At 37.0% G+C, this 24,857-nt stretch overlaps 1 protein-coding gene and 1 non-coding gene across 12 annotated transcripts; one reads left to right on the forward strand and one right to left on the reverse strand.

Moving 5' to 3' along the window:
* Nucleotides 1-346: 346 nt before the first annotated feature.
* Nucleotides 347-21,758, forward strand: tns2b (tensin 2b). Of its 11 annotated transcripts, none has more exons than XM_077198400.1 (26): nucleotides 347-997; nucleotides 4,125-4,230; nucleotides 4,495-4,532; nucleotides 7,616-7,648; nucleotides 8,505-8,539; nucleotides 8,780-8,963; nucleotides 9,049-9,099; nucleotides 9,233-9,355; nucleotides 9,831-9,895; nucleotides 10,531-10,614; nucleotides 10,689-10,801; nucleotides 11,287-11,347; nucleotides 11,818-11,893; nucleotides 12,816-12,945; nucleotides 13,057-13,119; nucleotides 13,208-13,324; nucleotides 13,832-15,130; nucleotides 16,058-16,127; nucleotides 16,248-17,089; nucleotides 17,896-18,120; nucleotides 18,230-18,307; nucleotides 18,389-18,466; nucleotides 19,394-19,562; nucleotides 19,875-19,943; nucleotides 20,245-20,274; nucleotides 21,030-21,758. In XM_077198400.1, exons 1-26 carry the CDS (start codon nucleotides 884-886, stop codon nucleotides 21,172-21,174), a joined length of 4,398 nt encoding a protein of 1,465 aa, XP_077054515.1. In that variant the 5' UTR covers nucleotides 347-883; the 3' UTR covers nucleotides 21,175-21,758. The 11 variants fall into 11 exon arrangements, with proteins under 11 accessions (XP_077054515.1, XP_077054516.1, XP_077054517.1 ...); XM_077198401.1 differs by having other exon boundaries at nucleotides 19,887-19,943; nucleotides 21,030-21,371; XM_077198409.1 differs by lacking the exon at nucleotides 20,245-20,274 and adding an exon at nucleotides 6,043-6,162 and having other exon boundaries at nucleotides 661-997.
* An 800-nt stretch (nucleotides 21,759-22,558) lies between these two features.
* Nucleotides 22,559-22,630, reverse strand: trnaq-uug (transfer RNA glutamine (anticodon UUG)). Its single transcript has one exon. It is a non-coding gene; the product is annotated as a tRNA-Gln (tRNA).
* Between the last annotated feature and the right edge of the window lie 2,227 nt (nucleotides 22,631-24,857).

The raw sequence follows: 24,857 nt of genomic DNA on the forward strand, positions 1-24,857 counted from the left end.
TCAGGAGCATTTTATTTTACACAATTCATTTAATTGCGGTATCACACAGCAGGAGTCCAGTAAATGTACATTGAAAAATCAGCCATATTTCTGATATGTGTATTACAGTATGCTGATTCAGTCATATAACCTTCATTAACTTAACATTAATTGCAGTGTTACAACTTCTACGGTCACCTCAGTTGGTCCCTGTAGCTTTTTATTCATTTAATAGGAGCTACTGCTCACCCTGTTTTACCAAAAAAATTTATGAATGGTATTTTATTCAATGAACAGTTTTGTGGTTTCATGTGCTCCACAGTAACTTATTCAGTTTTACACCCACACATGCAGATGCGAGGCGAGTACAGCTAGAGAGCGCGGATGTGAAGGAACAAGAACAGATGCTTTGTTGTCTCATTCTGCCAATAAAAGACAGAGATGAGGAAGAACAGAATACCTAATGCTTCTCTCTGTGTGCAGGCTTAGGGACTGGGTGGTGGAGAGAAGTTGGAATACTAGCCTTAGGGTGTGTGTGTGTGTGTGCGTGTGTGATGTCTCCCAGTGGGTGAGCAGAGCTCAAGTGCCTGAGAAGAGGAAGGGTCTGACGTAAGCCTGCCAAAAACAGCTGCGATAGAGACGGAGGAGGGCGATACATAGTGTGCATGTGAGGGGGCAAGAGACAGTCAAAGGGAGGACACCCCGAGAGACACTTAGAGGGAGACGTTGGAAGTTGGAGAGAATGTGTGGAAAAGATGGTGTGAGCGATATGATTCTGTGTTGGAACTGGACGCTAAGACACTGAGGAACAAGGAGACTGGAAAGAGCAAGGAAAATAAGTGCTAAGAAAGTGTAAGAGGAGAGGGAAAGGATATCTAAGGAGGAATAAAGCAAGTGAAGTAGAATGGGTTGTGTCTTCAGCAAGCAGCGGTGGGCTAAACCGAGGAATTCCCAGCCCTCGGACTCCCCGAAAACACGAGACCTCACAGATGAGGCAGAGATTCTCAGCTTAACAGAGGTACGTGTGTGTGTGTGACTGTGTGCACACATGGGTTCTTAGGTAAGAACTCTCCAGGCAATGATTGCGTTGGGTCTCCCTCAATGCTTATGGTTTGTCTTCTGTAAATCATTCCATATTTGCAATCTTTAGAATCAAGGGTTTGTCCATGGTGAACAATGTAAAACGTATAGTACTGTTTTCACTATTTGTAACTTTATAACTAATAATCTGTTTAATGTACTTTATAAAAGTTATCACAGTAAACTTCACAATGAGGTTCAAGTAATTAAAATGAGTGAATGCATTAGTATCATGAACTAACAGACATTTGTAAATATAAAAAAATAGAAAATTCCATTTCATTAACTTACCTTAATGTTAATATACTGTTGTTCATTATTAATTCATGTTCATTCATAATACATTAATATTCATTAAATACAGCTTGAAATGTTAGCATTAATCTAGAATTATAAATCATGTAAAAGTATAGTTTGTTTCCAAATACATCAACCATAATTGTTATATTATACATTATATTTAATCTTATTCATTACATTATGTTGTAGCGTATTTGTATTGGCTATAATTTTCGCTATATTGTCATATTAACTTATTATAAAGTCTCTTTTTTGTTTACTCTTGGGGTTCCCGAGTTGGTTGACATTCCATTCCATTTTTGTTTCAACAAAATTTCTGGTTAAAGTTTATATTTTAAGTGCTGTTAGCTGTCTATTATTTTAAGTGGTTCTGTTAAGAATATTTAGACCCATGTCTCTGCTTATAATGCAGTGTAATGTACAGTGCAATTAAAAGTGAATGAAGTGTATGTAAACCTACTATCAAAGCTGAAGGGATATTCCTGTCAGTGTACATTCACCCCCACACACAAACACTCACTCACAATCACACTTCCATGTCCATCATTGGGTGGCAGGTTGACTCTTTGGGGTCAGACAGCTTTAGTATTTAGTTATGTGCCCTTAGAAAACTAACCTATAGGATGGAAAATTAACCTCCTTAGAGATTTCAATGCATGGAAATAGAATAAGGGAATATTTCCACTTCACGATTCATTGTAAGAAGTGACAAACTCTTCCATGTCATATGTGTGTAATGGTGTTGACATAAAAAAAGGGAAATATATTCCATAACCACTGACAAATAGCCAGATTATCATACACATGCAAGCATGCACACAAACACCTAGGTTTCCCAGGGATCCTGTGGTCAGAAAGAGGTTAAAAATAGACGGTGGAATTCTGAAACGGTGGAAGCATACCTCGGCCTTCCCACCTGCTCCCGTCCACTCCTGCCCGGAATGTGAGTGTGTATGTGAGTGCGGCGAGTGTAAGAGAATTTCTATTAGCAGGGCCAAAATTAAAGAATGTCAGCAGCAATCTCTCTCTCTCTCTCTCTCTCTCTCTCTCTCTCTCTCTCTCTCTCTCTCTCTCTCTCTCTCTCTCTCTCTCTCTCTCTCTCTCTCTCTCTCTCTCTCTCTCTCTCTCTCTCTCTCTCTCTCTCTCTCTCTCTCTCTCTCTCTCTCTCTCTCTCTCTCTCTCTCTCTCGAAACCTAAACAGTGAGTTCATTCTGCTCTCCAAAGAAGTGTGAAGGCATGAGGAGAAAGCTGTGGTGTTGGATATGTGAAGGGAAATGCTTTATCCATGAGTCAAACTTTGGCTGCAGAGAGCAAGAGAGAAGGGTGGAGAGCTGAAAAAGTGTGAAAACTTTTAAAACCACGTTTAAAAAGCTAAGAAAAAAATGGTCTCTTATGTGTTTTACATTTAATATATGTGGATGTCACAGGCTCGCACAGTATGTAATATAACCTCTTTTGCACTAGTTTACTAGTGAACTGCTGTACGTGCTTTTTAAAACATCCTCTGTGATTGTTGAACAGTTATTTTCTCATATTTCTCATATATTTCCTCCAAAAAAAAATGTAGGCAGATCGATTACGGTTTTATACAACCCATATGAATTAGCACGCGCTTCCTAATATTATAGCGATTGTTTATTTCCCATTTACAGGCTGTAGATGGCAGCATTGTCAAGTGGATACACCTAACAATGTTTCTGTGTTTTATGTGCCTTTCAAAGGTTGGGGTCAGAAAGATTTAAAGAATTGTAAGAATCTTACGAAGGTGAAAGTAAAGACTGTCAAAAGTGATTGTAATAGTGTTACAGAAATATAAATATATTTAGATTATCATGCTATTCTTTTGAACTTTCTATTCATCAACGCATCCTACATTTTTTGTTATCATGGTTACCACCAAAATATATTAAGCAGCACAACTGTTCAACAATGATGATGATGATAATAATAATAATAATAATAATAATAATGTGTTACTTGAGCACCAAATGGCATATTAGACTGATTTCTGAAGAATCATGTGAAACTGAAGACTGGAGTAATGATGCTGAAACTTCACCTTTGCTGAATAACATTAAAAAAAAATATTCAAATTGAAAAGAGCTATTTTAAAGTTTAATAATATTTTACAACACACTGTTTTTACTGTATTTTTAATTAAATAAATACAGCTTTAGTGCACATAAGAGACTTATTTTAAAACATAATAATCGTATCTAATTTCATAAACAAAATATTATAATCGCTATGAATGGAGTTAAAGTTTTCCTGTAGGATTCATAATAATTTGTTGATGAAATGGTGGTAATATGTAGACGTCATAAATTAAGTAGAAAAATATCAGCTTGTAGGTTAGAATAGCATTTCAATGATTGTTAAATCATCCAACTGTCTTTCACAATATCTGCTCAGTGCATCAAAAACAGTTCTATCATCACAGTATTCTTCCCCTATACAAACATACATTTCATTCATCACCTCCAGTGTATTAGTGATTGTTTTATGCTCTTCATATCACCACGACTGTGGCCGTGTGGACGTGTGCTCAGTTCTCATTAATATCATGTTTGTGGTTGGCAGATATTTTGGGGTTTATTTCTTGCCAAATGTACCATAGATCCAAATATAAATACATTTGTGGAAATTGATCTGCTACTGTATAATTTTGAGGTGTGTGTGTGTGCGTGCGTGTGTGTGTGTGTGTGTGTGTGTGTGTGTGTGTGTGTGTGTGTGTGTGTGTGTGTGCACGCGCACGCTATACATAGTTGGAGAAAGTGGCTTCACACTCCTTTAAAGAGAAGAACTTCAAGAAGAAACACCACTGTGCTGTTTGCAGACAAAGCCTCGACAGCCATGGCATGTACTGCAGAGGTGAAACACACATTTGCTTTTCTATCATTTATACTTTACGTTTATTTCTGTTGTTTTCTAAATGATATTTGTATTAGGTTTATAAGCCATTTACTCATGGACACCGTTGGTTGCTCCACACGTAATTTCAGATTTTACTGTCTTTGTGGGACATTGGTCCCCACATTGAAGGCAAAACCTGTCACACACACATAATGTGCACACACATATAACATGTAAAGTACATTAATATTTATTTATGTAATCCACATTTTCTCCTTGCAGAGTGTAAAACTGCAGTGCATACGAAATGCGAGGAAAAGGTATGTTTCTTTCTCTCGCAGCTGAAATGTTGTTACTACTGTTTGCTTATGATGTGAAGTACAGTGAATATTGCTAAACTGTGATTGGCACTGGATTTGGCTATAAACAATAAGGAAATTTGGCTTAAAAATATATCCACTTCTTGCCAATGACTGCGTGTCCTTGTAGCACCAAATGTTCATGTATGATCTTCGTGACTTTTGGTCTTGTGTCACTCACAAATATAGTACAAATATGTCTAAATCCGATGAGTTATGAACTTTGGTTATCATTGGTATTAATAGAAATTGCAATCAGTCACCGGATGCCATCAGTGCATCACACGGATATACACTAGTCTATCCACACGTTATACACACACCACAGCTGTTCTTCTTGTTCTCTCCTTCTTTCTCATTATTTCTCCTGCACTTTTTTTTTCTCAGTAAAAAATAGTGTTCATCGAACCTAATTAAATTAAGGCAACAGTTTCCTTGGACTTAAAATGTTAAGTGTCAAAACAATGCAATCATAATTATTCATGACCCAATGCATGCTGTAAAAAAATAAGCGTGTTTGGCAGCACCGTCTCTACGAATAGCAAAACAACTAAGTTTATCTGCTTCAAGAACAGCGCCGTTACCTCACTAGTTATGTAGCTTTTAATATTTTACTGATAATATCATCAGAGCAGCGCTGACACCATGTTTCTGTGAGAGTGTGTGTCTGTACTGTGTGTGTTTGTGTTTGAGTGGGAGAGAGAGCGGGAGAAAGAGGGTATGTGCTTTCCATACATAATAAAATGTAATTTTGTGGCAAAAAATGGAAATAATTTGTCCTTTTTATCCTGTTGTTTACTGTATTTATTTGTTTGGTCAGTGTCATTGAGGGGTTTTGGTTCTTTTGCTGTTGTAGGCTTTAATGACCTTTTGAAATAACTGAAATCATTTGGTAAAGTCATATGGAACTGTAATGCAGTCAAGACCTGCCTGGAACTACTAAAATAATTGCACACCTTAGAACATTTGTCAACCAATCAGATTCAAGCATTCTGTAATAGACCTTATGCGCCAGCGAATCTTTAGAACTTATGAACGTATGTGCAAACCTCAGAATAGCTCTGTATATTTCTATGGTATCGCATCGGTGAAGTGGATTTACTTATTGTAGAGTTAAAGAAAGTTATCATGAGCATTGTAACGGCGGATGTCATATCAGTAGACGGGAAGATTTTTAAACTAGCGGTTCATTCATAACTTCCTAATATCTTACCTTCATTCTGTGGAAACTGGAAGACAACACAACGAGTTACATAAAGTCTATAACAAAGAATAATAAATATTTTAACAAATGAATTGCTCATTGTTTGGTGATGCATTATGTTTATGCATTAATTAATGGGACCGTATTGAAAAATGTTACAGGTTCAATGCATTATGAGCATAACAATGAAAACTACAATAATCAAGTAATCAGCATCATTTACTTGATCTTAGAATACTTTTTACAGTGCATGCCCTCTGGTTTTAGAAAGAGAGGAAGAGTTGGGTGGGAGCAAGAGAGTGAGAGGATCAGAAAGAGAGAGAAAGAGAGGAGAACACTCGTGTGTGTGCTATATGAACTCTAGAAAACTGGACTCGTCTCAGAAAGGTACAGACACTTTTACTTTTTAAACAGGGATTTCATATTGCTCATTGCAAAATTTAAGTATTGCTACTTTTAGTGTACTTTTCATTTTGGATAGTAGCCTATAATGCATTTTTTTTTTATCTTTGTAGTGAAAAAATTATCTGTTTGGCACAGAGAGAAATACTGTAGAAAAGACAGAATCACCATTTGATGAAAGTGGAGACAAGAGTGTAAGACACTGACACATGATAGATACAATCAGATTGTTATTAAGGATTATCGATGGACATTTATCTTTGAAATTCTTTTTAGTGATTGAGATTGTCTGTGAGAGCATGTTATTGTGTCTGTATCTAGCAATTAGTTGCTACCTGTTAAACAGGATGTAGTTAATGAACCCCTGTGTGTTTCTTCATCCCACATGAAGGATCTGTTTTGTCTGTAATATAATTGTATCATTACACTCTTAAATACAAAGGTTTTTTATTGCCATCCATGGTTCCATGAAGAACCTTTAACAGACACAGAACCTTTCCACTGCGTTATTGTGGAAAAGGGTTATTTTTCTTCTCACTAAAAAAAAAAATGGTTCACTGAAAGGTTCTTAGGGGAACCAAAAATAGTTCTTCCATGGTATCGCTGTAAAAACTCCCTTTTTGAAATGTAGCAACATGTTAGTTTCATTGTGTTTTCCAGCAGGGCAATCCAAAGTCAATCTACTCTAATAGAGCTCAAATAATGAATAAAATGACTTTTATTCAATGTAAGGCAGCAATGCAGTGAACATACGTGACTTACATGGTGAAAAAAATATACTACAAACAGACTCATGATTAGGAGGAGGCAAAGGCCAGCTGATCATCTGAAATAGAGTAGTGGAAATAGTACGCAAAGCCATGCAGCAGGCATTTCATCCGTCCTGGATGGAGAGATCAGCTGCTTTTGTTTCTCTTTATATACGTGTCTCCACCCTCTGTCCACATTAGCCTTCCTGTCTGTCAGTCTATCAGAATATTACACTTTCACCCTCCAATATCCAGAATGGTGGTCAGGTTTCATTGACGGATTGTCAAACTTTTACATAACGCATTAAAGTGTATTAAAACATATTAAAGCCTTATATAGCCTATGCAAAGTCATGTGTGTTAGAGTCTGTATGTTGAAATGTGAAGTCTAAACTAATTACTGGAAAGGAAGCAGAGTAAACGTGTGCAAATATGTGCGCACCCACACACTCGCACACAGTGTTAAACAGTACCAGATGTCCCCTGGTGTGATAATAACCTAATGAGGACAGAGAGGATGTCTTTAAATGGAGAGTCACCCAGTGGCCCCAAAGTATGCTAGCTGCGTTTGTGTATGTTTAAAAGACTGTTATGTGTCTCTGTCATCTCTGATGTCTGAACCCATATCATGTGTCAAGGATGTTTCATTCTGTGTATCTGGTTTCCATACACATCTCGATTTCTTCCAGGTCACTGTCCCCTGTGAAGTTATCTCAGATCCAGTGAGTATTACTAATTCACAGATATTTACCATAACGTCTATGGAGGAATTGCTATTTAACCCAACATTTAACAAATATCTTTAAAAAAACATATTTAACAGTGCATCTACATGACATTTACATTAATTCAATAGCGGAACTGATATTGAAGGATCTGATTGAGACTTCATGAATCTTATAAGAACTGATTATAAACAAAATCTCACCTAGATACTCAAAAACTTGAAGCAACCAGCTTCAGGACATTTTTGATTTGTGGAAAGATAAAAAAAAAATGTATGTAGCCTAATGTCAACTTTTTATACATTCACTAGTTCAATCCACATTATAAAATTGAATTTGTCTGGGGAAAATGGAAGTTGTTTAGCTTATGTTTGGTTAAAGTTTAAGTTTTATATTTGGGGTCACAGAGACGCCAGGTTTGAAACATGAATAAATGCAATGCCTTTTCGCATGTTAAGATTTTCTGATTGATTATACACACTGTAGTCCACTCCTGCCGGTTGTTTTCTTTGATTTATTTTCTTGTATTTTCTACAGTTTGTTTTTGCTGGGATTAAATAGACCCCAAGCAGAAACAATGTAATTATATTGTATAATAAAGTGTTGTTTATGTTATTGTTTTTTGGTCGTATCAGAGGAATGTAATAAAACAATTGGAAAGGAAATAAGAAGTTAATTTTAAATTACTACTATTTTTTTTTTACAAAGACACTACCGGAGTCAAACACAAAAAAAATCATTATTAACAGAAAAGAACGATTATATGTATTGTGTTTGATGTATTGCAATTTAAAAGCAATGTCTGTATCATATCTGCCTGCATTTTTCTCACTTTAACACTGATCTCTTCTAGCCTCCATTTCAAAACCAGCTGAACATCCCTCCCAGGTAAGAGCACATTTTATAAAGCTAACTCTGAATGACAGAGAAAAGAACAACATCATGAATGCAAGGAATAGTTCACCGAAAAAGGAACAGTCTGTCATCACTTACTGACCTTCAGGTTGTTTGAAAATCAACCTGTTTGGAATGACATGTGGGTGACAAAATATGCAAATGTCTAATTTTCATGCGTACCGTTCCTTTAAGTTTGCAGGTGTTTGTCTTTTTTGTGTGTGTGTTTCACAGTAGAGACAGCATGGAGAGTGTTATGGAGAAGTTAATGGGCAGTCATTATGATTTCGATCTGACCTACATCACTGAGCGTATCATTTCTGTCCTCTACCTGTCTGACCTGGAAGAACAGCATTACAGCGCTAACCTTAAGGAAGTGGCTGCCATGTTGAAATCTAAACATCAAGACAAGTTCCTGGTCAGTTGTATTGCTGTTTAAAATCATTGTTGAGTTTTAATTCTGTATGGATTAGCACTCTTATGTCTCTTTCACTTCTTCTCAGCTTATAAATCTGTCAGAGAAACGCCATGACATCTGCAGGCTAAATCCACAGGTATCTTCCTGCTCTTTGTTATTCTATTATCTAGATTTGCATACAACTACATTAAAAGTCACTCTGCAGCTTGCTTGTTTTGACGTATGGCTCTGTTTCTGTATTTTTGTGATGACCCCTTCCCCTGCCTCAGGTTGAGGAGTTTGGGTGGCCCGATCTGCATGCCCCGCTCCTCGATAAAATATGTGCTGTGTGCAAGACCATGGAGAACTGGCTTAACTCTGACCCCCACAACGTGGTTGTACTTCACTGCAAGGTTGAGATCACAAGTTATTTAATGTTTAATATAAGAGATAAAAGTGCCTAAATGTCATCACAGTCTTATTAAAATAATAGATCATCCAAAAATTAGATTCTTTCATCACTTACTTACTCCAAAGTCATTCCAAACTCATATGACTGTCTTTCTAATGGAAAAGTTTAGACTAATGTACTCTCTTTTCCATGCAGTTGCAATGAATTTGGATTGAAGTGACAGAAAAGCAGTATAAAAGTAACATAAAAGTAGTCCATACAACTGTATTTCTAGTATAATTCTTAAGATTAAATTCCCCTTTTGTGAACTCAATAACCAGATCCGTCTGATCCAACATATACTAAATGATGAGAGAATTTAAATGTTATCACATTTCCAAGTCATATAAATGATAACCCCAAATTAGTGCTAGTTGTTATAAAAAAATGTTTCTTCTCTATCTGTCTTCCTTTCTCTTTAACTTTTACTTTCTTAGGGAAACAAAGGAAAAACAGGGGTGATTGTGGCAGCTTACATGCACTATAGCAAAATATCAGCTGGGTACTTACAGAAACACACACACACTCACTCACTCACTCTCTCTCTCTCTCTCTCTCTCTCTCTCTCTATCTCTCTCTCACTCACTTTCACTCACTCACTTTTTTGGTTTCCATGTTTTATGTGGATTTTAATTAAAAAAAATGTTTTACTGTACATTCTATTCCCCTAAACACAAACCTCACAAAAAGCTGCATTTTTACATTATCAAAAAACATTTAGTTTGATTTACAAGCTGTTTTCCTCATTGGGATCAAAAACAATTACCATTACAATCTTTATGGGGGCATTTAGGTTTTTTTCCCCAAAGGGAATTAATACTTTTATTCAGTAAAGACTCAATAAATCCATAAAAGATTTCTATTTAAATGCTGTTATTTTAAGCTTTGCCATCACAGAATTAAATGACATTTTAAAATATATCAAACAGAACATTATTATTGTAAATTGTAATACTATCAATACTAACGGTATTATTGTTTTTACTGCATTTTGGATCAAATAAATGGAGCCTTGATGAGCATTTGAAACTTCTTTCAAAAACATTTAAAAAATCTTAAAATTCTCTTTGTGGGCATTTTATTATATTTCGTGATTGGTAATCAAATGACTTGACTCTTACTGGTGTATGTTTGCAGGGCAGATCAGGCTCTCTCGACAGTTGCTATGAGGAAGTTTTGTGAGGATAAAATCTCTTCATCTCTCCAGCCATCTCAGAACAGGTATGACCAGTGTTAATATGTGTTTGTTCCAGAATAACTTCTAGTTTGGACATGATGTCTCTCTGTCATCGCAGGTATATATATTATTTTGCCGGTCTTCTCTCGGGTGCAATAAAGATGAACAGCTCGCCACTTTTCCTGCATCAGATTCATATTCCAGCTTTGCATAACTACCAGCCTGGAAGAGGTACACAACTCCCTTTTCAATCAAACCAAGGCCTTATTTTGCAATGACTGTACTGAGTTTGGGGAGGGGAAAAAGTACAGAATTCTATTTAAATGTTTAAAGTGATGGTTGAAACAAAATTGAAAGGATCCTTTACACATCCTCATGTCATTCCAAACTTGTGTGACTTTCTTTCCTCTGCAGAATACAAAAGAAGATATTTTGAAGAATGTTTCAAATGATTTTGCCTATACAATGAATGCCATTGGTATCCAAAACAGCATTGGTCCCCATTGACCTTTAATGTAAAAACAAAAACAAAAAAACACTGCAACCTTTTTACTTTTTTTCTTTTTTTAATCTTCAGATTTAAAAATCTTCTTTTATGTTCTTTTATGTTAATGTTTAAAGAAAGTAATTCAGGATTGGAATGGCATGAGCGTGAGTAAAATATGACAGAATGTAGCATCATTGCAGTGCCTAATTTTTTCCATTGCATTTTGAAGGTTACTCTCCCTTTCTGAAGATTTACCAGTCATTACAGCTGGTCTATTCTTCAGGCAAATAGTAAGTGGGTCTATTTTATCAGTCTCATTAAGTATTACATGTTTTTCAGAGCTGTGGCATTGTGCATTCTGATATATTGACCTGTGGCACATAACCCTGCAAAATATCTATTTTAATAACCATCATTCTGCTGGTTTAAGCTGCTCTAAGCTGGTCTTAGCTGTTTTAGGTTGATCTTGATCTCACTCTGGCCATACTAATGTTGCTAGTCTCCCAGCTGTGCAAAGCTAGTATTATGCTGGTCAACAAGCTGGCTTTCCAGCTAAAAAAGTGTCCGAAACCCCTCTAAAACCAGCCCAAAGCCTGACCAGCTTAGGCTGGTTTAAGATAGTTTTTTCTGCAGGAAATCCAAGCAATGTGAGTTTCAAAATTCCAAATCACATTTTGCAAATCACATTTTGCAAGTCACATCTTGACTGACCTATGAAAACGAATCAGATATCATACTTTGCTGACTTCTTGTGTTACAGTGATATTCAGAGCCCTAACAGTAAGATGTTGCGTGTGAATATTGAACCAGCTCTACTGCTGAAGGGAGACATCCTGGTGAGGACACTCAAGCATTTCACACGAATACATTCTTGTTATATTAGATGCCCCTAAAACCTGCTCACTAGCCCTTGCTTTGAAGGGAGAACATATTTTAAAATACATATTTAAAAATATCATTCCATTATTAAACGTTTGATAAGACACCAGAATATTGCATGCAATGCTTGGGGTTTTAATTTATCAAAAGCTTTAATGCTAGGTATTAAACTTAAATGAGAAAAAGTATGTGCTATTAGTTTACCAAAGTTATCTGACTTAAAGGGATGGTTCACCCAATTTTTTTTATTCTGTCTTCATTTACTTGTCCTCGTGTCATTTCAAACCCATAAGACTTTTAAAATCACTTTAATGAAACCTGAGATGTTTCTGTCCCTCCATGGAAAGTCCAGGTAACCGAAATATAGAAAATTAAAAAAGATCATGAAGGCATTGTAAAAAGAATCCACATGAATTGAATGGTTTAAAGTCTTGCAAAGAGATATGATCACTTTATATGATGAACAGATTTAATTTAGGCTCAGGTTTCATTAAAATATCTTAATTTGTGTGTTGAAAATGAACGTATGTCTAATTGGTTTGGAAAGACATGAGGGTGAGTAAATGATGACAGAATTTTCATTTTTGGGTGAATTATCCCTTTAAAGATAAAAAAAGTGAAAAACCCAAGCCATATATCTGGATAAGAATCTCACAGACACCTGGTGGGCCATTAACCACCAAGCATCCAACCAACCAACCAGAACACCCTCTCATCTGCATAGCAACACTTTTATAACCACTCGGAACCCCTTATAACAACCACGTAGCAATGCCCTGGCAACCACCCACAACACCCAAGCAAAGTGTTGGCGAGTTTTGTGTGGAAAAGCAACACATTACCTTCAGTAAAAATGTTCTTCTTGCTGTCTGTCTTTAGGTGAAGTGTTATCACCGTCTCTCAAATGTGTGTATGAGAGAATGTGTGTTCAGAGTCCAGTTTCACACCTGTAGTGTTCATGGATCTCAGCTTGCTTTTGGCAAAGCGGAACTTGACCATGCTTGCACAGGTAAATACTGGCAATGTTGTTTGACTGCCCACTCCAGTGTCTCAGCTTCTCAAAAGCAGAGAAATAACAGATGTTTTCTGTTTTATCATTCTGATTTGTGTTTGTGTGTAGACGACCATTTCCCTGCAGATGCCACAGTGGAGTTGCTGTTTTCTTCTGGCCCGCAAAGGAGAGGTAAACATCTATCAACTGAACTCTTCCACCATTTATCCATGTATTAGCTCTGTCTTAATGCTGTATGTGTGTGTTTGTGTGTTCTGAGGTGGGGAGGTACAGGGAAATGAGCCGGGAGTATCTGTGGATTATGGCACCACAGATCCTGTCGTACGCTGGGACTCGTATGAGAACTTTAACCTTCACCATGAGGATAGTGTTGAGGGTATGTGCACTCAGTCTAGCAGCTTGCCAAGCTACTTAGAATTTAAAAGTACTTGAACTACAATCAAAAACAGGCTACTTTTACACTAGTGCGTTTTCGTTTTAAAACGCATAACTTTTGCTATAGTTATGCCTGGCGTCCACAGAACTCCGGAGATTACGACCCTATTATTAGAGCAATCGGCATGCCCGCTCATGCCCAGTAACATGCGTTGGTTGTGTGTTGTGGATGGAGGTCTTTTCTGAAATGCAGAGGACGGCAGAAGTGCCAGTATGGACAGTTCTGTGTCAAAATGAAAACACACTAGTGTGGACAGCCATAGTAAAACAAAAATATCAAAAAGGACAAAAAAATTATTTTTGTTAAACACTGCGTTTATTTGAGGGGTTACCTACTGGTAAAAATTGCGTTCTGGGACAAAAAGACACAGAGACATTTTCATACACTCCAAAGTCATGAGACTGTAAATAATATGGTTTTGTCTATGTATTTCCCTGTGATCTCTAGATATCTGTCACACACGTGGGCCTTTGGATGGTAGCCTGTATGCTCAAGTGAAGAAGCATAGAGCACAAGGTTTCAGTCCCAGCGGATGCCCTACCACCATCAAAACCTCCACACACTTACCCAGTCATTCCTCCCCTCGTCCTCCCATTCATCTCTCCATCCAGCCTCTCTCACTCAGCAAAGATGCAAGTCGGTCATCTGCACCCCCCGAATCCCTCTCTCCACTTCCAAGAGAAAAAAGAGAGAAGGAAGAAGACAGGGAAAAACACAGAGAAACCGCAATTCTTGACGATTGCGACGGCTCTCCCCTGAGACCAGATCGGCCCGTTCAGTCTTGTTATGGTCGTCCGTATTCCCACACTCATTCATTCTGTGGCCCAGACCTGACCAAACCGAATGCACTTGCAGAAACGCTCCACCCCAAACACTACACACTTCCCTGCAGCCGCACCGCCCCACTGTCAGTCCGAGACCTGTGTGTATCCCACCAGGATCTTTTATGGGAAAGAGGGCGCTGTCTGCACCATCCCTGCCCAGAAACCATTAGACACCTGTACTCATTTCCCCCTCAAGAAGCCCACCCTCATTCGCCACGTTCCCACTCACAGTCCTCCCATTCCCACACACTTCCTCCACAGACACGCGCGTTCTTCACTGGGGAGGCATTTCCTTTGTTCCATTGCTCCGCCCTCCCTCAGGGCCATGCCCACATCCCTCCTTCTCTGTCCCCTAATCAGTCACTGCTCTCCAGTCCATACAGAGAGTTACGTTACAGCACGACACCGCCAACATCGTGCTCCTGCAGGGATTGTTCTCGCTTACGAGAGGACGTTGCCCTCCACTCTTTACGTGGCAGAGAATTAGAAGCTCTACCTTGGTCTAGAGAGGCGGAGTTTGGGATTAGGACAGAGGTGCCTATGCACTGGAGGGATGGAAGAGTGGAGTCTCATTGGGAGGGAGTTCAAGAGGCCGAATACTGGCGGCGCAAAATAGCGATGTCACCAGTAACATTATCATACGGACATTGCCACGCTATCCCAAAACAAGATCAAGCGGCATATGTCACAGACACTCAACCCGAAAATATTACACCACTCAGTCCATATCCCAGCCCCCAAAGCAGTGGCTACCACAGTCCGCATCCACCTTGTCCCTGCTCTCCACAAGCGCTCAGAGAAAGTCCTGGTTACGCCTCCATCAGTCATTCCCCAAACTCCTCCCCAATTGCTGTAACGCCATCTCCAAAACGAGCCAATCACAACAGTGCCTCAACTGAAGAGAGTCAGAATGGCCTTAATGGTAATTACATTGACAAAGTTTATCATTAGTCATTAAATTATGCCAAACAGTGTGTTCCTAAAACAATTTTTTTTAGATGTATATAATAGAAATATTTGTGGTATTATATGATGCAAATGAAGTGTCAGACTGTACACTACCATTCAAAAGTTTGGGGTCAGTAAGATTTAAAAAAAGAAATTCATACTTTTATTCAGAAGGATGCATTATATTGCTCAAAAGTGAAGGTAAAGACATTTATAATGTTATTTCTATTTCAAATGAATGCTTTTCTTTTGAAATTTCTATTCATCATATAATCCAGAAAAAAACAAAAATAATAAGCAGCACTGTTTTCAAAATTGATAGTACTAAGAAATGTTGCTTGAGCAAATTAGCATATTATGATTTCTCTATATGATAATGTGACACTTAAGACTGGAGTAATTTCTACTGAAAATTCAGATTGCCATGCATCACAGGAATAAATTATATTTTACAATATATCAAAATAGAAAACAGATATTTTAAATTGCAATGATATTTCACAATATCACAGTTTTTACTGTATTTTTGATCAAATAAATGCAGCCTTGGTCAGCATATGAGACCTTTTCCAAAACCCAAATTTTGAACAGTAGTGTATATTTAAAGGGATAGTTTAAAAAAAAAGATACTTCTGTTCATCACTCTCAAGTCATCCAAACCAGGGTTTTTTCCAACCAGATATTTTGTACAATGTAAACAAAATTGGTTGGTGATTGATATTGTCTAGCCCTGAAAAGGACAGACAAGTGGCATAAAAGTTACATAGTAAAAAGTCCATATGACTAAATGATGTAAACAGTGATAGAATTTTCATTTTTGGGTGAACGACCCCTTTAACTTTCAGCTTTCTTCTCATTTCTAATCTGTTCCAGTTTTCTTTCTATATTGTGTGTTTTGTAGATAGGAGTATTAAGGTCTTAGATGCTGATAAAAGTCACTTTGAGGCCTTTTCTCACCCTACCTGGGACAGGTAATTATGTTTCTTCATGTACATTAATCTCATGTCAACCAAGGTGTTTATTTTGATAGTTGAAGATTGAATTTAATGTAGGCCTACTATCAACATAAATCCATCTGTGTATTCTAACAGTGGACCATTGGAGGCAAGAGAACCAATAAAAAGCAAAGCCCAAGAGGGTGAAACTTTCCCTGGATCTCTGATCACAGTTGTCTCCACTGCCAGTGGAACAGAGGAAAAGATGGAGAAAACACAGATAATAGATTCTACATCTAACTCCGCTGTCATTATTAACCCACCATTATCCAAGGGTGTGGAGTCAGTGCATGTACAAACGCACAACCCCAGAGCTCTCGGTAACCGAGTCCCAGAATCAGTGCAGGATAAAGGGGAGCGCCCTGGCTCATGCTACACCTCAACTTCAACCTCAACAAGTCCTCAGCCACCTCTTTGCTCTTCAGAGAGAAATTCCACTTCTGAATTCCCTTCATTCAACATAAATGCTGAAAGACGAAGCCTGACACCCTTGACCAACTGCAATGAGGGAAGCAGCAACAGTGACCTGACAACATCGTCGCCTGACCCTGATGGCTACGTCACACCCTCATTCCCTATAGTGTCATACTACTACCCTCTTCTGACGGTGCCTCATGTACCATACACAGGCTACACTGCAATCACCATCCCGGCATCCTTACCCCAACCTCCTCTTCCTGAAAAACAACGTTCACTCCTCCCTCAGAACATGTCTGATAGCACTGGCATTTCCTCAGTAAAATCAGGTGGCAAACCTTCTATTTTATCTGCCCAGTTCCATGTGTCCTTCTCCTCTACCACCAGTGAATTGCCTCCTAATTCTAGTTGCAAAGTAACCCCCTCTAGTGGTGTGGAGGAGCCAGAGAACCGCCTCAGCTCCAAGTTTGTTCAAGACAGCTCCAAGTACTGGTATAAACCTGGCATCTCCCGAGACCAGGGTGAGAACATAATGCCTGTTTAACGGTGTTTGCGTCAATATTATGTACATTTACATTTATTCATTTGGCGGATTTTGTATGTATTCTCTGGCAGTCGAACCCATGATTATGGCATTGCTAGTCCTATGCTCTACAGTTGAACTATTATATATTACTAGAGATGCACCCTATATTGGTACCATTAGACATTTCTTTGATTTTGTTTAGTATTTAATTATATTAGATATTTAATTGCAAATGCTCATTTCCTGTTTTTACGTTTAGATTACCTTGCTGTTATCTAACTCTCACCTAAATTTAATCTTTAGAAACAATAATACAGAAAATCATGATCTTCATGCCTTATAGTTGAATTTAGCAGATTAGAACTGAGCAATGATATAGTTTATATTTGCGATTTTTATAGTATTTACCGCATTTTTCCTTTTTTTTTTATTGCTTTGAAAAAATGGAATAGAATTTTAATATAGGCCATTTATCATTTATCAGAAAACAATTATCAATTTTAATATTGGTCAGAATTTTATTGAATAAAATGAATCGATACTCAGTGCAAGTATTAAACACCCAGGTGTTTGTGTTATTAATTTAAGCGGTCATATAGCATCTAGCCAGGAACACCCATAGTAATTCAATAAAAATATGAGAAATCTGAGCATATTTGAATGAGCAAATAAATTATAGGAATTAAAACATTTAAAAATATAGTTGTATTAAATGATCATTCTATAGGAGCTGATGCATATTACAGAAATATTACTGTGCCTCTATTAACAGAAGTACAAAATATCTCTTTCCCCATTTAGCTATTGCAGTATTAAAAGATAAGGAGCCTGGCTGCTTTCTCATTAGGGATAGTAATTCATTCCAAGGCGCATATGGACTGGCCCTCAAAGTCACCACACCTCCAGCCCAAGCTAGTAACCATGGTGAGAGGGGCAACCCACAGGAGCAGCTAGTTAGGCACTTCCTGATTGAGAGCGGCGCTAAAGGTGTCAAAATCAAAGGCTGTCAAAATGAAACATATTTTGGTGAGACAAAGATGACTATGCCTGGTTTATGGATGTTTTCTAATGCGCTGTGTTGAAAACAACGACCCCTGTTGATTTTGTATTATGATTCTTCTCTCTTTCCTCCTAGGCTCCCTGTCTGCTTTGGTGTATCAGCACTCCATTACTCCTGTGTCTCTTCCGTGTGTACTGCGAATCCCAGATAGAGGTCATACAAACATGTAAACCTTTGTCAATGCATTCATTTTTTTCTTAGTGAGTGTATAATAACTGTCTGATTGTGTTTCAGATCTTGTTGGTGAATTGCAGGAGTTGCAAAGTGGAACTAATACAAGCACAGCTGCAGACCTATTGAAACAGGGGGCGGGTGAGTTTATTTTTATTTTTATTTTTTATTTTTCTATGTAAAAAATGGTTGGAGGAAAATAGCTATATATAAAAGTTTGGGGTTGGTAAGATTTTTGTTCTTGAAAGTTTCTTACACTCACCAAGTCTTCACTTATTTAAACAAAGATACAGTAAAAACAGTGATAATGTGAAATATTATAAAACACAATTTCATTTTTAACGTAGGCCAACTTTATTTCTGTGATGACAAAGCTAAATTTCAGCAGCCATTACTCCAGTCTTCAGTGTCACATGATCTTTCATAAATCATTCTAATATGCTGATTTGGTGCTCAAGATACTGTACATAGTTGTGCTTCTTAATATTTTGTGTACACTATGACACTTTGTTATTATTTGATGACTAGAAACTTCAAAAGAACAGCATTTATTTGAAATGTTGTAACAATGCAAAAGTTTTTATTGTCATTTCTGATCAATTTAATGCATCCTTGAGGAATAAAAAAAATCATACTGACCCCAAACATTTGAATGATAGTTTATAAAAAAAAAGAGCTTGATGATAAACTTCATAGTTTATATTAATTATATTTCATTAGAAATAAAAATATGAAACAAATTAATACAAAGTTATGTCATGAAACAGGCTGATGGGGCCTTAACTCAATCTATCACAGCTGATTGGATCCTCCTGTATCAGTAGCCAATGAGCTCGATGCTCAACCTTTAAATACTTGGTCAGTATTTGCCTTAGCATTACAGCGAACTTACAGAAACCCTCCAACTTCCCCAGCTCCACCTGTATAGAGCAGCAGCAGCGAAGCAGATCTATTCCACCAAGACCAAACATATCAACAATAAGTCAAAAAAAGTCAAGAAATGTAACTTTTCTCCCTCTAATATTATATATCCCTCTCTCTTTCTCTCTTTCTCTCTCTCATTGTCAGCTTGTAATGTTCTCTACCTAAATTCAGTGGAAACTGAATCTTTGACTGGGCCGCAAGCCGTCTCCAAGGCAACCAAGTGCACTTTGACCCAGGAGCCTCGTCCTTCGCCAACAGTCGTCCACTTCAAAGTGTCCACACAGGGCATCACCCTCACTGATAATCAGCGCAGGTACAAACACACATGTTGAATGACATGTATGTTTTGCTTCGTCAAAGCAAAACAACATTCATTGCATCATGGCTTTATTAATAACACTCCCCAAGCATATTTTTAGTACCGTCCTTCAAGTATGAGATTAAAGTTACTTATTTTAGACATTCAAGCAAACCATAGGCCTTTATGGCTCATTCCCAAGACATTTATCAGAGACACTGAAAAGTAAAAACAGTCTTCATAGTCATGACACAGATAAGAATCTAATCCATATCCATATCCTCATTCTCTCTCTCTCTCTCTCTCTCTCTCTCTCTATTTATATAGACTCTTTTTTAGGCGACATTACCCTATTCATACTGTGACTTTCAGCAGTGTGGATCCGCTGGATCAAAGGTAAAATTCAAGATGGAATCATTAGAAAAATACAACTCCAATCTACAACATACTGCATCGTTCATATACTCTGCCAATGCCCAAGCCAACGTGTATTACTTTGAACATAGTCTAGTGTATATGTCTAGAGGAGAGGGTTGCCTCTCATGCTGATCTATCAAGTCCATCAACGTGCCATTATTTTTTTGCACAAGGGCTCTCCTGCCTTTTTTATGCTTCTCTCTTACTTGCTCTGCTTGCACATGTTGCTTAGCCTCTGCGTGTGTATGTGTGTGTGTGTGTGTATTTGTGTGCACGCCAGGTGGATTGATGCTGATAACACTTCCTGCAAGTAAGTGCTTCTACTTATACACTTATATTCTCTTTTGCTGTAGCATTTCTCATGTTTTCTGGGAGTTTATTCCTAAATATGTAAATTTAGGGTTAGGTTAGGGTTAGGGTTAGGGTTAGGGTTTTCTGCCCCTCAGAATAAGTGATTTCTTAATTTAAAGTGCCCTTTTTATGCTTTTTTGGATATTACCTTTGTGTGTTATAGAGCTGTTTAGGTCTGCAAAGATCAATGTTATTGTCTCCCAAAAGAAAGAAACCAATTCTGAACTGCCTGAATCGAGTCGTCAGTAAGTCCAGTCATACGTCCTGCACGAACCTACGTATGGTTTGTAACGAATTTGCATAATGCCCGCCAGTCTTCACTGGATGAAAATTCAGGCTCCGGAGCTGAAATTCAGATATAGTAATGGCCATTTCATTTCCGAAACGCGGTGTAAGAGGTAGACCTATCGAAATAGACTGGGCCATCTGACCAATCAGAGCAAAGCAGCTATCGGAAAGGAGGGGTTTAGACAGATCAGATCCTTGATTGAATCATCGAACCGTTTCAGACAATGAGAAAAGAGGTGATGCTGCAATGTATATTATGAGAAAATTAAAGTGTTTTTTATTTATTTATTTATTTTCATTTTTTTACCTTAGATCCATGTAAACCTATTGTAGAAGACCTCCAATACAAAATTAGGAACCTTTAAAATAGTATAATAAGGGCACTTTAACAATCTGTCTGGTCTGATTCATACTTGTTTTCTATAGGATGTTTGGATTTGTTGCACGGCGCAGTGGTGGTTTGGGAAACGTGTGTCACCTGTTTGCAGAGCTCGACCCAGAGCAGCCAGCCACAGCCATTGTGAACTTCATCAATAAAGTCATGCTGGGACCTCAACAGCTGCGAAAATGAACACAGTATAGAGAGATGGAGAAAAACAAAACTGAGAGAACAAAGGAAAAGAGGGTAGTGCAGTAGATTGTTACATTTATACACAGAATCAGAGCAGTGTTTGTCACTAGGATGGACAAAAAACTACAACTCAGTATGCAAGCTTCCACTTTTTCTGTCATGTTCACATAATAAAAATCGGTGTGATAAGGTTAAAATTGAGTGCATTATGAAGTGATTTTAAATTATATGCCTTTTATTGAGTAAAAATGAATTATATGAGAAAAACAACAACTGGACATTTTCCTGGTAAAGTATATCTAATGGATAAATAAATGGTAGATGTTTTTTTTAACAAACCTTTTTTGGGTTAAGTAAATGGGCCTTAGTGAATGACTGTTACTGTGTTGTTCTGTTTTTACATTCATTGATTTTGATTTGACGTCCTTGTGTGTTTTTAGTTTAATGGTCAGAATGTTTTGGTTGTTTGTTTTCTATTAAAAATGGCCATTACAAGACAATCATATTTTTAGCAACTGCATTTTTAAATTCATACTTTTTTGGTATTTAAATAAAATATTAATAAAAATTGAAAATATGAAGAACTAACGTGTCTAGACTCTCCTTTTTATATAAAGTATCTGATTTCCAGTTATTAATTAAGGTTTGCAGTCCTGTTTCTTTGTTTTTGTTCTTCTAAATTTGTTAATTATGTTAGGCGTCATTTTCTTATGTTCAGTACTGACAAGCACTGCTAGTCTTTGCTTGTTGGCCGTTAAACATAGTTTGCTTAGGTGTGGCGTACAATCATAAACTTAAATCTTATGAATACAGCCATTTAATTAGGCACGATGCTATTTATCTCACAGTAACCATCAGACTGTAAATCAACATAGATCTCTGCAAAGAGTAAATTAACAATATATTTATAATTAGTTTGGAAATTTGAAACATTTTTACATCCTCAATCTGGTCATAGAGCTAAATAAAACTAGTTTTTTCTTTAAAATTATTAATCACTGAAAGTGATGGCCTAATACAAATGATTTTATATAGGCCTATACACATATTCAAAAAAGGCCATTGCAACAAGGGATCACTGAGGGGCTGTTGTGCTCATGTGAATTTATTTTACCGTCACAAATTTTGATGATTTAAATAAGCAGCTATCAAATATCAAAGCCAGCCCATCCTCATCAATAAAAGAAATATGATCGAGCATACTCACGAGTCACTTCTTGGAGACTGTGTCATTGCTTGTTTTGTAAACGTACATATGGTGAATTATCATTTTTATGGAGTTACAAAGCTGATGCTTTAAGCTTGGGTTTTCTAATTCAACACGACATAACATTTGTTTTCAATCTTCAACTACGGTGGCTTTTTCTACATTTTCAAAAGGACGAGGTCCCACCGAGATTTGAACTCAGATCGCTGGATTCAAAGTCCAGAGTGCTAACCATTACACCATGGGACCGCACTGCCGCGAGGAGCAGCATAACGAGTATTACCGATATGTCGATGTGATTGCTGTTATATATATATAGTATAAAATTGTGTGTGTATGTGTGATTATTGTGAATTTGCAATGTTTCCTTAATTCGGGCATATATATGTCGCTTGGCTATTTTATTTTATTTTATTTTGCTACGGCCGCGTCAATTGCAGGTTCACTTCACTCAAACCAACGTTAAGCTTGTTAAATAGAAATAACCGTTGTAACGTTATAACCTATACTCACTTTTATATTTGTCGAATTTTATCAGCTTTTTTTGCTTTACTTTATTAGTAGTATAAACATAGCATAGACCTCAACTATAAATTAAGCTCTTGTAGGCTACAGGCAGTGGCTCCGACTGAAGGCAATCTCAAACTCACAATCTCCTCCGTCGAAAAAGGTTTTAATAGGCTACTTTATTTATACCTTTCTACCGAGCAACAGGTACATCAGATTGTTACAAAACGCTATGCCTCTTTTATTATTTTCAAATCTCAAATCAAAAACAAGAGATCACTGTCATGCACGAACAATCCAGGGTGAGCCTACTTCTTAAATGTATAATTTAATTGTGGCAAAAACATCTGCAGCAGATTCTTTAAGCATTTGCAAGAGTCGAATCTGAGACTGAACCCCGTTTATTTTTCATTTTTCTCGCTGTTTATCCACACCTTTCTCCAGGAAATCAAATGCCTTTTTTCGTTGTGCCATTTATGAATAATGATGTCGAAGATGAGCGCTTTCTCTTTCTGTTTCCCTTTAGTAAGAACATATTTTCATTACTAAGTAAGGGTCAATTAACAGACTAAAAATTCTAACAAATGTTGGTACAATATAACAGTAGCCCTATAACAGTACAGTATACACCATTAAAAGCAATAACTAACCCATAACCAAACCCTATAGTAGCCTACTATAGACTACTTAAAATTAGCCTACTTACTTCGTGTAATTACACAGTAACAGGGATACCTTAAAATAAAGTGTAACCTCAGTTTTATCTAATTTTACTGAACTCTTAATTGAATGTATGAATCTAAATGCTAACTATAAATCCGATAAACAACTATTGCTGTTTACAAAGTGTATTTTTAAGTGTATATTTAAGGACTCCCTGCAGTTTTCAGCCAAAATTAGAGCTTTTAAAAACCAAGAAATTCAGATGTAAATATTTTCTAGAATTATTATTTCCAAATAGTGCTATTCAAGTATTCTGGAAATTCCTGTATTCTGTTTTTTCACATCGAAATATGTGTCACTGTCACAAAAACAAAAAATATTGCACTTATGTCAGTTATTTTCCAATATATTATAATTCTGATTTGATCCAACAATCACACACGTCAATCCAATTATTTAGTGTTGATGTAAACATTATGCTCTGAATCATCAATGAGAATGATTACATTCAGAATAAAACAACAGCTGTCCACACAAACACAGATACTGTTCAGTGTTCAAGCTGCTGATGTAAACTGTTGCATGAACAATACAATTCAATATTTACTCCTGGAAATAAATGCAGGGAAAATGCCAATGAATTCCTTAAATGTTTGTATTATCTGTTTTATGCAGTAATGAAAGTTATTCACCGCAGAGTTTTTTCTCTCTCATTCTTTTCAGCCTATTGATGATGCAAGACATTGTTCGCAGGGTTATTGTGGACATCTTGACCGTGAGTGAGGACACCAGACACGATAGTGTCTTCCCAGATGATGTTGTGGATGTGGCTGTGATACTGGAGGAGGACATTTGTGGTTTTGGATGTCCAATATGTTCAAAATGCTTTTGCCACACTGTTTTGCCACACCTTTATGCTTTGTACATTGACTATCCCAAAGAGCTACGATACACCTTTGAGGTAATCCATCAAAATTTGCATGAAGGTTGGTAGGAAGAGCTATGCACATGAAACCAAAGATTCATGGCCTGAAAAAAAAAATGCAGTGAGGAAACACTGGCGCATACAACTGCTTTTTTTTTTTTTTTTGAGTGGTGTTTATTTTCATTGATAAATTTGTTGAAGCTTGAGTGAGTTCACATTGATGAGTTTAAAATGTCATGAAGTCAATTCAGAGGTGTTTAACAATCTTTACTGTTTCTTTTTGAAAGGAAAGTTCTGAACAAAGGACATTTCTATAATGAATGTTGTGGGGTGAGCTTGTTAAATTTATTTTTTCACAGCAAATTAATCCAGCTTGATGAT

Source organism: Siphateles boraxobius, unplaced genomic scaffold (assembly GCF_051911475.1).
Source record: "Siphateles boraxobius isolate OS27281-9 unplaced genomic scaffold, OSU_SipBor_1 41, whole genome shotgun sequence".
Classification (NCBI taxonomy): Eukaryota; Metazoa; Chordata; class Actinopteri; order Cypriniformes; family Leuciscidae; genus Siphateles; species Siphateles boraxobius.

Coding starts and splice junctions, on each gene's coding strand:
- tns2b (XM_077198400.1), top strand. CDS start 884: ATGGGTTGTGTCTTCAGCAAGCAGCGGTGGGCTAAACCGAGGAATTCC. Junction 8,964..9,048: donor AACATCAAGACAAGTTCCTG/GTCAGTTGTATT, acceptor ACTTCTTCTCAG/CTTATAAATCTGTCAGAGAA. Junction 19,563..19,874: donor CTCACTGATAATCAGCGCAG/GTACAAACACAC, acceptor CTATTTATATAG/ACTCTTTTTTAGGCGACATT.